This window comes from Prunus persica, chromosome G3 (assembly GCF_000346465.2).
Source record: "Prunus persica cultivar Lovell chromosome G3, Prunus_persica_NCBIv2, whole genome shotgun sequence".
Lineage (NCBI taxonomy): Eukaryota > Viridiplantae > Streptophyta > Magnoliopsida > Rosales > Rosaceae > Prunus > Prunus persica.
Genome location: NC_034011.1, coordinates 1,314,712 through 1,331,142, shown reverse-complemented (window position 1 = coordinate 1,331,142; position 16,431 = coordinate 1,314,712). Strand labels below are relative to the sequence as shown.

Here is a 16,431-nt window from a genome sequence, read left to right as displayed (position 1 = left end):
CAAACAAATTATAATAATCTCTCAACACACACCAGTTTCTGATCACGCGTGTTACAATTTGTACCCTAGTAGGACAAAAACGTGAACGTTTTGTTTTTGTTTTTATTTTAGCATATGTACTCGGGTCAAATAAAACTTGTTAATTTACCATTGTATTGGTAATTTTATTAATAAAGCTTCGATTGTTGGGGTTTATATCCCTGTTAACACTTACTAATTAACCTAGTTTGTTCTTCATTTGCTTTCCTAGTTTGTGTAGGTGCATGCATGCAGGTAACCCAATCAGTTTCCAACTTTATTTTGAAATCCAAACAGAAGACAACTTGTTTGACACGTTAGAAATAAAAAACGAAGACAGAAACTTGTAATTTGTAACTCTCTCTCTCTCTCTCTCTCTCTCTCTCTCTCTCTTCCCATCTGATCTGCTGCCTGCCATTGAATCTCTGCTACCAAAGCTATCTTCATCCGCAGTAACACACGGTAAGCTCCTCTTCAATCCTTATCTCTGCTTCTTCTTAGTGTTTTAACTCGTTCTCTGTTTTGGAAAATCATATAGTTATTTTTTTATTCTTCCCATAATAATCATATACTGAGTTGAATTAAACACACTGCTAAATTTCTTTATATAATCATTTACCGTTCATGGTGTAGCCAACTGGTAAACATTATAAATTTTTACTGAATATGAATGACTGAGCTTTTTGGTTTCTGCTTGAATTGATCATAGAATTGAGGATTTTATTTGCTCTTACATTTTTGGCATTGAAAGTTTCGCACAATTGTGTTATACTAGATCAGGTGCAGTTTCCTTGTAAGTATTATTTGCTTTAGGTATGTATGTGGGGTTCATAAACATTCTTTTCACCTTTCAGATGGAAAATCGGTCGACTGGCATAGCGATATTGAATCCTGACAAGTGCAAGCCTAACAAATGTAAGCAGGAACGCAAAAGGAGTTGTCCAGTTGTACGTACTGGTATGTTATGTTACTTTTTTTTCTTTCTTTCTATTTGTACGTTTACATCTATGATTGCTTATATACATTATACATAAATAAGAAATTGTCACGTCAATTGGTAACCAAAATTTGGTCTATTACGCACCTCTCATATTATAAGATTTTGCTTCTTAACTAACTTGAACAAAACCAGAAATTGCTTTCTTAAGCTCTCGGTCAAGGTTCGATTCCCTACATTGTTTAAGAAAATGCTTTCTTACTTACTAACCATAAATGTGCAGGTAAATTATGCATTGAGGTCTTACCTACGTCCAAGGATGCTCGTATCTCCGAAGAGTTGTGCATTGGTTGTGGTATATGTGTTAAGGTGAGTGAAGATTGTATTTGGTTTGGTTTAAATTTCCTGTGTTTTATCTACTCAAGTTGTTTTTGAGGGGAGCCATTCTTTTGACTCTGGCTATCATGTGATGTGATATTGCAGAAATGCCCATTTGGAGCAATTGAAATCATCAACTTGCCAAAGTCATTGGACAAATATACAACCCATCGTTACGGTTTGAACTCTTTTAAATTACACAGGTCAGTTAATTCCTCACCACGTTGTTGTGATCTTTGATCAGTTTCAGGTTTTAGTGTTTTGAAGTTAATATCAATTAAATTGTACATAATTACAGGTTACCAGTCCCTAGGCCAGGGGAAGTTCTTGGTTTGGTTGGGACTAATGGCATTGGGAAGTCAACTGCCCTCAAAATTTTGGCTGGCCAGCTGAAACCGAATTTGGGTCGTTTCAATGTAACACTCTTTCCCTATATCTCAATCCTCTAATTAACATTTTCCCCCCTTTGCTAATTACTATGTGATCACTTTCTCAAGCTTTGTTATTTGATGCATTATTTTTTTTATGACTGTATATCTGGATGCTTGTTTTGCAGAAACCTCCAGCTTGGCCGGAAATCTTGGCTTACTTTCGAGGATCTGAGCTGCAGAGTTATTTTATTCATCTCCTGGAAGATAAATTGAAGGTACACTTTGATTTTGATGCTCATGTCCTTAATAGCATATGATGTTAAAATTTCTCCTTCATGTACTTGTTTAGTGCCTTTTCTTCTTGCTAAGTGCATACTTGTCTTACATGCATTTCTTTTGCTTCAACAGGCAATTATCAAACCCCAAGACGTCGAAGACATCCAAAGACAATATGATGGAAAATCAGTAAGGGAGGTGCTCGAACAGATCGATGAGAAGGGGATGAAGGAAGAACTGTGTGTTGATCTCGAGCTGAACAATGTACTGGACAGTAATATAGGCTATTTATCCGGTGGAGAGCTTCAGAGATTTGCCATTGCTGTTCTTGCAATGCAGAATGCAGATATATATATCTTTGACGAACCTTCAAGTTTTCTTGATGTGAAGCAAAGGCTTAAAGCAGCCAAAGTTATCCGATCTTTGATCAGGCCTGATAGGTTTGTTTCCATCTCTCTCCTCTTGCTTCAATTTTCCATTGCTTATGTTTTTTGGATCATTTCTTTCTTACATAGGTATATTTCTTTATGTTTCTTCAGCTATGTGATTGTTGTGGAGCATGATTTGAGCGTTCTAGATTACTTATCAGATCACATTTGTTGTTTATATGGGAAACCGCGCGCATATGGAGTTGTAACTCTACCTTTCTCAGTTAGAGAAGGAATCAACATCTTCTTGTCTGGATTTATTCCTACAGAAAATCTACGGTTCCGGGATGACTCTCTGACTTTCAAGGTATTTAAGATTATAAATTTTGTCATTGAAAATGCTGTTTTTTACTCGATCAGTATTTTCTGATTGTGTTGTTGCCTTGTCTAGGTTGTTGAGACTCCACAAGAAAGTGGTGACGAAATCGGGATGTACGCACGGTATAGATACCCATCAATGGCTAGAACTTTGGGAAAGTTCAAGCTTCAAGTGATTGACGGTGAGTTTACAGATTCTCAGATTATTGTGATGTTGGGTGAGAATGGAACAGGAAAGACCACGTTTATCAAAATGCTGGTATGTCTTTATTTCCCACTTTGTTTTTGTTCAATCATATTTTCAAAATGCTGATATGTGGAGTCACGATATATATTGGTTCAAATTGTAGGCCAATCACTTCAAACATAATTCTAATGTGGAGATACCTAAGCTTCATGTTTCGTACAAGGCTCAGAAAATTAGATTGCCTGCATCAACTGTCGGAGACTGCCTTCATATGAAAATTCGTGATTCCTGTACTCATCCTCAGTTTGTGACAGACGTGATGAAGCCTCTTCAAATTGAAGAATTGAAGGACCGCGAAGTCACAAATCTTTCTGGTGGAGAGCAGCAAAGGGTTGCTTTATGCCTATGCCTTGGACAGGTTACTGACTTTACTTTATGTTTATGATGCATCTGCTTTGAAGTCATGCAGCCTAATAACGTATGTCTCTTTATTTTTGCTTGATGTTGCAGCCGGCAGACATATATCTGGTAGATGAACCAAGTGCATATCTTGATTCGGAGCAGCGAATTGTTGCAGCAAAAGTTATAAAGAGGTTCATCCTCCATGCTAAGAAAACCGCATTCGTGGTTGAGCATGATTTCATTATGGCTACTTACTTGGCAGACAAAGTTATTGTCTATGAAGGAAAACCTTCAGTTGATTGTATTGCAAATTCTCCACAATCATTGCTGGGTGGGATGAATCTCTTCTTATCTGTAAGTATTGCAACTTTTTCAAGTCACCCCTTGCATATACTTCGGCCTCCAATTGAAAGTAATTTTTGAAGTTCTAGGATCTGATTCTCTCTGTGTTTTTCCAATGTGGCATTGCAGCAACTGGATATCACATTTAGACGTGACCCTACAAACTATCGCCCAAGAATCAACAAATTGAACTCAATCAAGGATAGGGAGCAAAAAGCTGCTGGGTCCTATTATTACTTGGACGACTAAACTGGAACACAGTCCAACATATTCAAGACAACAAGTGCCCTCTCCAAGGGCTGGACTCTATGGGACAGGACTCGACTAAGCCCCAGCCACCAAACGGGAAAGGTAGGGTACACTCATTCCGACAATGCCCAAAATTCATCTGTTTATGTTGTGTATTTATGACATTTTGATCTTCGCTGCATTTGTACTTTGCAGTTCTGCAAGTTTTCAGAGGACAGGGCATTGATAGATACACTCTAGTCAATATCAATAATAATCCTAGAAGGTATATATGGTTCACTACTCATTCCAACAATGTCGAATATTCCTCTGTTTATGTTATATACTTATGAAATCATCTTGATATTTATTGCAGTTTTGCTAACTTTTTAGAGGACATTGATATAGCATCAAGGCTGAGTTACCAGCATACTCACAAATGATTGGAGAGAGTCCTTTGCCTGGTGAAGAGATCGGTTTTTTTTTTTTTGGGACTTGAATGAGTGTTGTTCAGCCCATGTGACCAAATTCAGTACATTTTCCCTCTATGTTTTGTGGCCTCTCATGGCATCAAATATTGTATTTTGACTAAGTGCTTTGTTTTTGTGTTTGACTAGAATGCTATTTGAGGAATGAATGAAGTTTTTTTTTTTTGGTAAATACCATGAGGTGTCCCACACCTAAAGGGTGGGATTAATCCCTACTCGAATGAATGAAGTTAAATTTATTTATTTTTTGGTTTCCCAAGGTATCCCCAGGCATGGCCCAGGCCTAATCCTCCAAGGTACTGTCGGGCACATATGCGGGGACCTAATGAATGAAGTTAATTTAACATAGCCTAATATTGTATTTGCCCAAATGCCTTTTGTTTTGGTAATTAGTACAAAACTGTAAAAACATGATTTCTGAAGTACTCTAGCTTTCACACGTAACTGAACAAAACATAAATTGAGCTTAATTGATACTTCATTAATTATAAATATAAAAGATAATTACCATTCAAATTTTAATCTCAAAGACAAAATTTTACGTTTACAACTCTTGAGTAACTCGAACTGTGAAACATTATACGACTCAAACTGTCAAATGAACCGACACGACTCAAAGTCTTAATTGGGGTTTGTAATAAAATAGTCATTTTTCACAACTTTTATTTTATAATTGCTCATATAGTTCCCTTTTATTTATCCCTAGAGCGCCTTTTTAATAGAACTCTTTAGTGCAAAAGGAGCTATTTTAGAATAGAAGTTGTGAAAAATGATTATTTTAGCCAATTTCACTTATAAGATGAACTAATTTTTAGCACGAAGAGAATGATACGACACAAACACAACAAATTATCATCCATATTATAGACTTGTTTGAGAATGATTTTGAATACGCATAAAAATACTTTTATGAAGAATCACTTCTTTATATAATCACAAGTGGTCTCCTCTCACAAAAGGTTTTTGTTTAATTTTGTCAACTAGTCGTCTCCCCTCCACCGTCCAATACTCCCGTGCAACTCCACACCCCCCTCCCTATACTCAACAGTCATTCAGTATCTTCTCTTCTCTGCTCTGCGCCCCTTTATCTCTAGCTTGTATTTTCAGTCTCAGCTGCTCTGCGCTCCCTTCCTCTCAATCTCCCTCACCACTACGATTTCATCTGCTGCTTCTTTTTTCTCAGTAAGTGTTTACTGTATGTACTTTCTTCTTGTGTTATCTGGGTTCGTGAAAAATTGAAAATTATCTCTCTCCGAGAACAAAGAATAGCTGAAAAGGGTTTTGATTATTGTTTGAAATTCAGTAAGATTGTTAGTCTTAATTCAAAATTGGCACGGCAGAAACTCATTTGTGGTGTGGATATGGATCAATTTTAGCTTTCTGATAAATTGCCGGTTTTCTGTTTACTTTCAGTTCCGCGATATTTTATAGTTTATTTGTGTTTCCGTAGCATATTAATATGTTCTCTTCAAGCCTTTGGGGGATGAATGAAATGAGCACTTTTAAACTGCACCAAATTATTTTACGTCTCCAAATACATCAATTTTTGCGAGATGTATGTTCAAATACAATGGTTTCTCGTTTTAATTCTTTGTGTAAAAAGTTTCCATGCAATCTAAGGTTGGATTGGATTGCAAACTTAACAAACTGACCAACATGGATTGGATTTAGTTTTGCCCAAATTTAAAAGCTTTGGGCCCATCAACAACCCTAGTTTGATCCATTCAATTGAGGAAGAGAAGGAAACTGTAGGTGCATGTGCACTACATGCATTAGCAAATATAGACAAAGAAAGAGAGCAGATGCCTCTAAATTCTAGCTCTGCCCGTGTGCATTTAATCCTTTGCTTAATTTGATCCATGGATTTTATGTCGATAGAAGAAGATTAGGAGATGGCAGACCGGTTGACCCGTATAGCAATAGTGAGCTCCGACAGATGCAAACCCAAGAAGTGCCGCCAGGAATGCAAGAAGAGCTGTCCTGTTGTCATGACTGGTATAATATAGTTACCCCCCTTTTATTATTCCCTTATCCTTTTTATATAATATTTATATGTATGTGTATGTATATATATATCTGTTGCTGTTCATAAAGAAAATAAAATATCAGGATTTGTTGATTTACTCAAGATAATCATTTTCTTGTTTCTTGAATTATGATCTTGCTTTTATGTTTCTTTAGGGTTTGTCTGATGCAAAATTCTTGATTACTTGGAATCCTCAGCTGATTGTTTATCATGTGAACTGTTATTAATCATAAAATGTATTATTTGTGTTCAAATGGTCATGGCTTGATGATTTTGACAAGTAACTGAAAGGAATTAAAGAAAATTGAATGCCTCTTTTGAGGAGAAACACCCAGAAACTTTATTAAGCTCGAAGCTAGTCAATCAAAGGGATGACATGGTATATAAAAGCAAGGAAAGCTTCTAATAAAGGTTACTAATACAGGCATGAGCTCCTGCATATAGTGAGGCAGCTCCAAACAGGTTTAATGTTTCTGTATTGGTGAGTTCCTGATATGTATTATCATTGCGACTATGACTACTTTTACGTAAATGAGCTGTTTTTTGTGTTATCTTCTCTTGAACCAGACTTTATATGTATATATATATATATATATATATATATGGTTGTACTGTATTGCTACAAATATACACTGTCTTACTTATCAATCAATCTGAAGGTAGACTATGTATCGAGGTTACCCCGGCATCCAAGATTGCTTATATCTCAGAAGAATTGTGCATTGGGTGTGGTATCTGTGTTAAGGTCTGTAAAAAGTGTTGTTACTGTAATTTTTCTTCTTCTCTACAGTAGTTGTTTTTTAAAGGCATTCTTTGGACTCTGAACCTGTCTGATGATGCAGAAATGCCCATTTGAAGCAATCCAAATCATCAACTTGCCAAAGGATTTAGACAGAGATACGACTCATCGCTATGGGCCTAACACTTTCAAACTACACAGGTTAGCTCCTAACCACATTATTAGCAAGTGGTCCCTTTAGCATTTATGTGGTTTGGGATAACATAGATTTACAATTTCAGGTTACCAGTCCCAAGGCCAGGTCAAGTTCTTGGTTTGGTTGGAACTAATGGCATTGGGAAGTCAACTGCCCTCAAAGTTTTGGCGGGAAAGTTGAAACCAAATTTAGGTCGTTTCAATGTAATACTCCGTACAAAACTTCCCCCTCCTCTGATAAGTGTATAATTTTTTCAAACTCGTTTTGGTGCATTGTTTGATTTTCTTATCTCGACGGGCTTTTTTTCTTTCAGAATCCTCCAGATTGGCAGGAAATCTTAACCCACTTTCGAGGATCGGAGCTGCAGAATTATTTTACCCGTATCCTGGAAGATAATTTGAAGGTACCATTTGATTTTGATGCTTGTAACCTTTCTTACTTATATGGAATGAGTTTAGCTTCTAGACTAATAAAATTTTGTCCGTTATGTCCTAGGTTTATTTTATAGCTGCTGAGTTAGGTTAGGTTTTGGACATTTAAAAAGTTTTCTTCCTGCTAAATGCATACTTGTAATTTTTTGTATTTAACAGGCCATTATAAAGCCCCAGTACGTTGATCACATTCCAAAAGCAGTTCAAGGGAATGTTGGTGAGGTGCTCAACCAGAAAGATGAGAGGGATATGAAGGAAAAACTATGCGCTGATCTTGATCTAAATCAGGTTATAGAGCGTAATGTAGGGGATTTATCAGGCGGGGAGCTTCAAAGATTTGCCATTGCCGTCGTTGCCATACAGAATGCAGAGATATATATGTTTGATGAACCTTCAAGTTATCTTGATGTGAAACAGAGGCTTAAAGCAGCCCAAGTTGTCCGATCTTTGCTCAGGGCTAATAGGTTTATTTTTGTATATTTATCTTCTTCCCTCAAATTTTCAATGCAGATTTGTTGGGTTCCTTTTGTTGGTTGTCTTCCTGTATGTTTTGCTAATAATTATATTTCATTGTATTTTCAGCTATGTAATTGTTGTGGAGCATGATCTTAGTGTCTTGGATTACTTATCAGACTTCATTTGCTGCTTATATGGGAAACCAGGTGCATATGGAGTTGTAACTCTTCCTTTCTCAGTTAGAGAAGGAATCAACATCTTCTTGGCCGGATTTGTTCCTACAGAAAATCTTAGGTTCCGAGATGAATCTCTGACCTTCAAGGCAAGATTATAAATTTTGTCTGTGAAATGCGCTTTTGACTTATCATTACTTTGTGATTTACTTTGTTGCCTTTACTAGGTTGCTGAGACTCCACAGGAAAGTGCCGAGGAAATTGAGTCATATGCACGATATAGATACCCATCGATGACTAAAACTCAAGGAAACTTCAGGATTCGTGTGGTTGAGGGTGAATTTACTGATTCTCAGATTATTGTAATGCTGGGGGAGAATGGAACAGGGAAGACAACATTTATCCGTATGCTGGTATTCTTTCCTTTTCATTTTATATTTCTTCAATCATAATCGCACTGCAGGTTGAGACGTTGAGTTAGCATATGTTTGTCCAATTTGCAGGCTGGCCTGTTGAAACCTGATACTGTAGAAGATTCTGATGTCGAAATACCCGAATTCAATGTTTCTTACAAGCCCCAGAAAATCAGTCCAAAGTTTGCGTCCACTGTGAGACACTTGTTACATTCAAAAATCCGTGATTCATATACTCATCCCCAGTTCATGTCAGATGTGATGAAGCCTCTTCTTATTGAACAATTAATGGATCAAGAGGTTGTGAATCTCTCTGGTGGAGAGCTGCAAAGGGTTGCATTATGCCTATGCCTCGGGAGGGTAAATTATTTTCATTTATCTTCTCACAAATCATTGGTTAAGCTTTTTCATATATCTTGGTTATGAATTTTGGACGCCTGAAAATCTTCAATAAGCATTCATTATTATCAGTTTCGTAGGTTCTTGACTTTCAACAAAAGGAGAACAAGTTGGTTTAGTAGTTTAGTTGAATGATATATTTCTGTTTTTGGAAAATCCGAAGTAGTGTTGGTTTTTTCATATTTTTAGCCGTGCAAGTATAGATGTTGATTGAATTTATAAAATGGGCCTTCATTGCACGGTTGCTCTAATCTTCATTGAAGTGTTCTTATGCTGGGTTGCTTCAGTTCTATGGTGGATCCATTGTTATGAGATCTGCTGACGCGGGTCATGTTTCTTGCCTTGATGGACATGACACTCAAGAGGATAAGAGCATTATATTGTGATCACTAGGAGTTCTAAGTTCTGAGCCTCCAGACATTGTTCTTTGATATTGACTTGAGGGCTTAATAGTTCTATGTTTTTCTTCATTCTGATTTTTCACATCAGATTCTTTTGCTACTATTGAAGATATACTTTTTCTTGTAGATAGCAATTGTTTATGGTTTTCATGTTTGGTCTGCATATAATTGTTGAGGAATAAGCATGTGTTCTCAGTATAAAAGTCTTATATCTACCGGGATGTAAAATAGATTTTTCTCGTGTAGAAATCTTGCTGGGCTCTGCCTGCAAAGTAAACAATGTAAATATAGATGTGATTATATGTTCACAAACATGGATTCATTCATTTTTCTTTCCATTGTTTGACGCTGGGAAGGCGATGAATTATAGTTTTGCCTATGACTGACACATTCTATTCTGTCTTATATTTACTTAATGCAGCCTGCAGACATTTATCTTATAGATGAACCAAGTGCATATCTCGATTCTGAGCAGCGTATTGTTGCGTCAAAAGTGATAAAGAGGTTTATCCTACATGCTAAGAAAACTGCATTTGTGGTTGAACATGACTTTATCATGGCTACCTACTTGGCAGATAGAGTTATTGTCTATGAGGGCAAGCCCTCGATTGATTGTACTGCAAATGCTCCCCAGTCATTGTTGACTGGGATGAATCTCTTCCTATCTGTAAGCCTTGCAACTTCTTCATTTCACTCAATTATTTTGGCCTTCAGCTATGCAGAGGGGGAGAACTCTCTCTCTCTCTCCACGAATATTTTGATTGACTTTTCAAAATAATGCATGCAGCATCTTGATATCACATTTAGACGCGACCCCACCAACTACCGCCCAAGAATCAACAAATTGGAGTCAACCAAGGATAGGGAACAAAAAGCTGCAGGGTCCTATTATTACCTGGATGATTGATAAATGGTATGCTTCGTTCTCTTCTCTCTGTCTATTTCATCTTTTTGGGCTTCTTGAAATTTATCGGCTTTCCACTTTGCAGTTTTGGCCAAATTTAGAGGGCGTCAATCTGATCTTATTAATGGAATCTCGGATGAGCCATGACATGCTGACAAATGATCCTTTGTATGCTGAGAGGTGATGTTTGTTACCAGCGTAGCGTGAATGAGTTTCCAGGCCCTTACATGTTGTTGCTACTTGAGTTCATTATGCCCTAATAATATAATGTGGTTGCAGTTTTGGTAAAATTGTCATTTGGGCGAGGGAAGTATGTACAATGGTCTCTCATAGTATGATTATATGATTATGATTATAATATGTACAATGCTCTGATTTTACAACGGGCCTTTGACATTTGTGCTTTCTAGGATTATGATTATATGATTATTCTTAAAAATATATTAGAATTGAAAACCCCAAATTTTTGGTTTCGTTTCAAATTGGTACATGTTACAAACTCATATCTTGAAATAATTAAAATAATTAAATTACATATACACAAATCAAAACTAACTACTCCCTCCCGCCCCAACTTAATAGTTATTTAGTGAAAATGCTGGGAAATTGTGCTCGTTGATGGATATGAATTCCTCAACGTTTCCTTGTGGTGGAGTCTCAGCAATCTACAAAAGACAACAGTTAATAATGTCATCACTAAAACAATTCTAAAGTCAACTTACACAGCATTACACTAACAAGTTTATAATCTTTAATTACCTTTATAATCGATCTCACAAATATAAGCAATGAAAAGTTTGCCAAAGCAATGAAAAGTTTGCCAAAGCAATGAAAAGTTTGAGGCAAGACGAGATATAAAGAAAAGGGAAAAGTATACAACTATGCAGTTAGCAGGAGGAAACAAATATTACACACAATATAGTAGTTGGATTAGATGAAACAAAAAGAGTGAATGCATATGCATGGCGTGCAGATTTCAGTTCAACATAAATAAATAAAAACCGGTGAACACGATTTCTATACTTTGATTATGAATTGCAAATAGATACAGAATTTTATAGTTGAAAACATTAAAATGTAATATCATAGCAAGATAAGCACATATCCAACTCATGACCATCAATTTCTCTATCAAGGTTTCTCTATAAATAAATATATATAATATAAAAAATCCCAATCAAGGCGAGTTAAGCAAAAATTAATATAGAAACAATTGGACGCCGTCTGTGGGAATCGAACCCACGACCACGTGGTTAAAAGCCACGCGCTCTACCAGCTGAGCTAAGACGGCTACTTGACATGATCCATCTTTTTATTTTATTTATACGCTTCTTTTCTTGCATATCCTTTGCTTTGCAATTGATGTACGAAAAGTAAAATTATACACGACTATAAAACTAATATACATGATAAAAGTTGGTGTTTGCATGAACCAACCAAATGTTACATTTTCTCCTAGCCACCCCCCCACTCTCAAAAATCTGAATTCTATCTTGGTGCACCACATAGTAACTGTTGAAACTCAGTTTGGCCAATATCAACCGTCCGTTAGATAGATCTGTATACTTCACCAACTAAGTTATTAGCAGCACAGCACCACATCATAGCAAGAGAAAAATAATGGCTGCCAAATAAGATGGCATATTTCTTGTTCTGCAATACCATTGGCTCAACACTATCTATCAGATATTGATTTTGTGAAGGGGTTTAGAATTACAGCTGAAATTATAGACAAGTTTCTGAGGTAGCTTGTGGGAGTAGGGCACCACACCACTCTGTCAAAGACAAAAGACTAAGTGAGAGAAAAACGTGACACAGATCAGATCCCATTATTCTTATAAACATCAATGTTTCTTTTTAATATCTTTCTAAATGACCTAGAGTTGTATACGTTAATTGTGTCAGAAGTACTATAGACAAAACAACCTTGGATCTTGATCCAACTCTTTTTTTTATATTTAAATTTCCTTATTTTCTTCTGGTTCTAAGATCCAAACCCAATAAGTCCCATATGAGATTTGTTTCATCTGCCATCTTGCATGCATATAGATGAATCTTTATACCAGAAAATGAATCTTTATACCAGTCACACATTGAGAGAGAGAGAGAGAGAGAGAGAGAGAGAGAGAGAGAGAGAGAGAGAGAGAGAGAGAGAGAGAGAGTATTCTGAACAAGGGATAGCATGTATAGTTGTACTACAATAATCCTTCTGCGCAACCAGATTCGGAAAATGTGACAAGGTGATTGGAAAGAATATAGGAAAAATGTTTTGAAATATAACAAACGACAGATGAACCGTTATAGGTTCAAAACTTCCTGCCCTATCAAAGAGTGTCTTAAAAGATCATTTTAACAGAAAAACTTATGTTTAGGGTTCTTGTAAGCCAGCTTAAAATATACATTATACAAGCTATCATGTCCATCTGCTTAACCGCATCAAGCTCAATTAAGGGAAAGCTAACACCCTCTTTGAAGGCTTCAATACATCTGTCACGCTTTTCTTTTTCCGGGTTTCTTCTCACGGGCACTAGCAAAGGCATGAATACGCCAAATGGTTCTTCTTTGAGACATAATGTGTAATGAAATTGGAGGCAGATGCAGAGGAATCGGAGATGTCGGTTGGGACAAGTATTTGAGTTTTACTGGAAGCAATTCTCTTACCCGCCACATTTGCATAGAACAAGCCAGAGATGGCTGGTACGAAAACATCACTCTGCGAACATACGTAGAAGTCAATGATCTTCTCAAATTCAGAACCCTCTGAATCCAGGAACTTTGACTTCTTGTCAGCAGGGATAATGCCATCCTGCAATAAATTCCAGAGGCATTAAGTACAAAATATACAACTGAAATAGCAACGCTAGTGGTTTCTACTTGGAAAAACACAAACATTCTATAAGAATAACCAGAAAGCACACCAAAGATTTTAAAGAGATCCAAGGTAGGTAGTTATCCTAAATTAAAATGAAATATGGCCAGCCAAACATAAATAAAATAATAAATAAAGTAAAAATTCAAGCTAGAACAGAGGAAGCCTGCACCTTTATATAAGTTTTTGGGAAGATGTCTTTCAGAGCATCAAGGCTGCTGTCCCATTTTGATTCAGTCAAATAGATTGTGGTACCCTTTCCAAATCCAACTTTCCTCAGAAATAAAGCAACCTCTTGTGCATTATAGCAACTTTTTGTTCCGGATTCGTCTCCTCCTTGGCAACCATTCTGCTCCAATATCTCAACCCTCAAATCCACTGCTACAAATTGGCCATTTGACTTGCGACTCAAAGTTCTCAGTCGCTCAACCATTGAGTCGACCACTTCGTTAATCTCTGGTTGCAACTCTAGAGTTCCAAACATTGCCAAACATGCAACTGAATCACTAGAACTCTTTCTTTCTATCCTCTTCATATTAACTGAAGGAAAGTAAGTTGCCAGCCTTATGTTGCCCTTCGATCTATAAATCGGTTCCACGTGTTCTACAATGTAATCTTCTGTAACCCGATTAGGGACCTTAACAGCAGCAAGATTCTTTGTTGACAATTTACCAGGTCGTTCTTTTGCTACTCTAACCACGCCATCCAAGCTACTTATAAACTTCTCAACATCGTAAATCTCTTCAAAGTTCCTGGAATTCAGTTATATTAGTGGCCTGCCAAAAACTTTATTTAAATCCAACCAAATAATTTCTTTTATGGTCGTACTGGAAAAGATAATCGCAAAGTTTCATCATAAGGCTCGTTCACGCAGATAAAGTATACCAGTATGCTATTTTACAACCAGCAACAAACACAAGCACAACGACAGCAGCAACACAGGAAAGAGTATTACTAAGTCTGAAACTATAAATAATCACGGGAAAGCTGGCTTTTAATAGAGCATTAGCAACTGACTAACCTCTCATCCCCTGGTTTGGTCCCTCTAATGTCAGGAAGTACAAGAGTTGCCCCTAGATACCTTGCCACGACAACGGCATCCGCAATCTGAAGAATAACAGGGAACAAATTACAGAGAGAAAAAGAATTGGATTGCAAAATAAATGGCTAATTTAAGAAGTACAATAGAAAACCTTTTACAGAAGTTGACAAGATATCCAACATTATAAAGTAGCTAAAACATGCCCAGGCATAAGTTTGGTGTATATGAATACTCTACAAGTAACCATAAGATCACCCATGATGTATTGAAAAGAATGTTAGAGAATCAATGCCAAACATTTCCATGAAGTGGACATAGGAGAAAACACAGATGCACACGTAATGTAGCATGCTCTGAAAAATGATAAAAGGATGAAAGGACTGAATTTATAGATATTTTGATAAATTATATTAAGGGAATTTGACATCAATTATAGGATCCGAACAAATAACTCTTTCACCCAAATCAACTGTTGATTAAATACCTGTGAAACATGGTATTCAGGGCCATTTGTTAACGAGAAAAGGACATACCCCTCCGTCTGCTCTACATCATCTGCTACCAAGGTAAGAATTTATAAAAAGGAATTAGGCAACGCATCATTGCAATAAACAACATATGAAATAACCAAAGATTTCAAAATGTAAAGAAAACTTACCAGATGGCTTAGACCAACATGGTTTTAGCTCCTGACCATCATCTTTCCAAGGCCCGCTATTCTTCTTGCTGAGGCCCTCCTTTGAAATCTTGGCATTTTCCAAGGTATCCCTTTCGCTGCCCGGAAATTTCTCCTATGTAAGCAGAAGAGAATAAAATGCAGAGAATAACCCAGTTAATCAGTGCTAGCTCAAATTCATTTGTCGTAAATAAACAATGTAAACTTCATAAATAAATAAATAAAATTACATGAGCTCTCCATTACAACTCTATACAACATTTGTAGAGTGATAAGTGAAAAGTACCCGTAAAAGGAAATGGGTGAGAGGGGAAACAAAATTTCTATAGAAACGCTTTTTGGGTGCCAAGAAAAATGTAGAGAAATTAAAACCACTGAATTCAATAGAGAAAAGAAACAGGAGTCCTGAATCCAATCAATGTCACTGAATCCATTTTGACTTAGTTGACCAGAAATATTTCTTGAACTATTAGAGAACTCAAATTCTGAATCCATTTTGCTTCTCAGTTTCGAACAAACAAAGGATGGTGAAGGATACTGTTAAACTTAACAGAAAATGGTCTAAATCTAAAGCAACATATCTGTAGTAACCAAAAGAATTAGACACGGAACCTCTCAGCAATGCTTTTTGTTCTTATTCCACTTCAATTTCAACAAATCAATCACAAACCATCAAAGATTACAAATCAAATGAAACAGAAAATCCAGAAACAGAGATATTGCTATTTCACAAGACATTTATGTGATTATTCTGCAAAATGAGAGAGAGAGAGAGAGAGAGAGAGAGAGAGAGATCAAACAAGAAACAGTAAAACAGATCCGATGAAGTGATGAACTTTAGTATTGTGGAGAGTGTGTGATGCTGGGATTTGGTGGACTTACTTCAACAGAATCAAAATGGTCTCTCTTAATCATGTTCCCAAGCATCACAAACATTGCCAGTGTCAAAATACCTGCCACTACCTGCCTCAAATCCACACCCATCTCTCCTTTTGAACAAAAAAACTCTCTTTTCCACTCTGAGTTCCTACTTACTTACTACAAAACACACAAACACACACACACACACACACACACACACACTCTCTCTCTCTCTCTCTCTCTCTCTCTCTCTCTCCCCTACAAGGAAGAGAAAAAAAATCAGGAAAGTGAGAGATGAGGAATGAACCCTAGTGACCGGTGTTGCTAGAAAATCAAGCAAAGTACTTGGGTAATAAATAGTTGGGATGGGAAGGAGAGGGATTGCGTTCTGAAGTTAAATTAGAAAACTTTAAAGGTGGACAAAAGACATTTGTCCAGCGCAGATATACAACGCCATATATCTATCATATGT

General features: G+C 36.7%; 3 protein-coding genes and 1 non-coding gene across 5 annotated transcripts; 2 read left to right on the top strand and 2 right to left on the bottom strand.

Annotated features, from left to right (window-relative positions):
* LOC18783614 (ABC transporter E family member 2) lies at nt 412-4,545 on the top strand. The gene is made up of 14 exons (XM_007216608.2): nt 412-480; nt 873-975; nt 1,239-1,324; nt 1,439-1,536; nt 1,632-1,749; nt 1,890-1,979; nt 2,113-2,420; nt 2,520-2,715; nt 2,800-2,985; nt 3,077-3,331; nt 3,424-3,669; nt 3,787-4,008; nt 4,102-4,171; nt 4,262-4,545. The coding sequence occupies exons 2-12, from the start codon at nt 873-875 to the stop codon at nt 3,904-3,906; spliced, it is 1,806 nt and encodes a 601-aa protein (XP_007216670.1). The 5' UTR covers nt 412-480; the 3' UTR covers nt 3,907-4,008; nt 4,102-4,171; nt 4,262-4,545.
* Nucleotides 5,272-10,974, top strand: LOC18782144 (ABC transporter E family member 2). Of its 2 annotated transcripts, none has more exons than XM_007216908.2 (13): nt 5,272-5,555; nt 6,252-6,368; nt 7,059-7,144; nt 7,242-7,339; nt 7,420-7,537; nt 7,648-7,737; nt 7,925-8,229; nt 8,348-8,543; nt 8,622-8,807; nt 8,898-9,167; nt 10,029-10,274; nt 10,395-10,520; nt 10,597-10,974. In XM_007216908.2, the coding sequence occupies exons 2-12, from the start codon at nt 6,266-6,268 to the stop codon at nt 10,512-10,514; spliced, it is 1,818 nt and encodes a 605-aa protein (XP_007216970.1). In that variant the 5' UTR covers nt 5,272-5,555; nt 6,252-6,265; the 3' UTR covers nt 10,515-10,520; nt 10,597-10,974. The 2 variants fall into 2 exon arrangements, with proteins under 2 accessions (XP_007216970.1, XP_020415952.1); XM_020560363.1 differs by having other exon boundaries at nt 5,293-5,555; nt 6,255-6,368.
* Nucleotides 11,730-11,802, bottom strand: TRNAK-UUU. Its single transcript has one exon. It is a non-coding gene; the product is annotated as a tRNA-Lys (tRNA).
* LOC18781647 (uncharacterized protein At1g04910) lies at nt 12,674-16,431 on the bottom strand. Its single transcript, XM_007215384.2, has 6 exons — nt 15,981-16,431; nt 15,081-15,213; nt 14,907-14,977; nt 14,402-14,487; nt 13,553-14,132; nt 12,674-13,317 (listed from the first exon to the last, which is right to left on the bottom strand). The coding sequence occupies exons 1-6, from the start codon at nt 16,080-16,082 to the stop codon at nt 13,039-13,041; spliced, it is 1,251 nt and encodes a 416-aa protein (XP_007215446.1). The 5' UTR covers nt 16,083-16,431; the 3' UTR covers nt 12,674-13,038.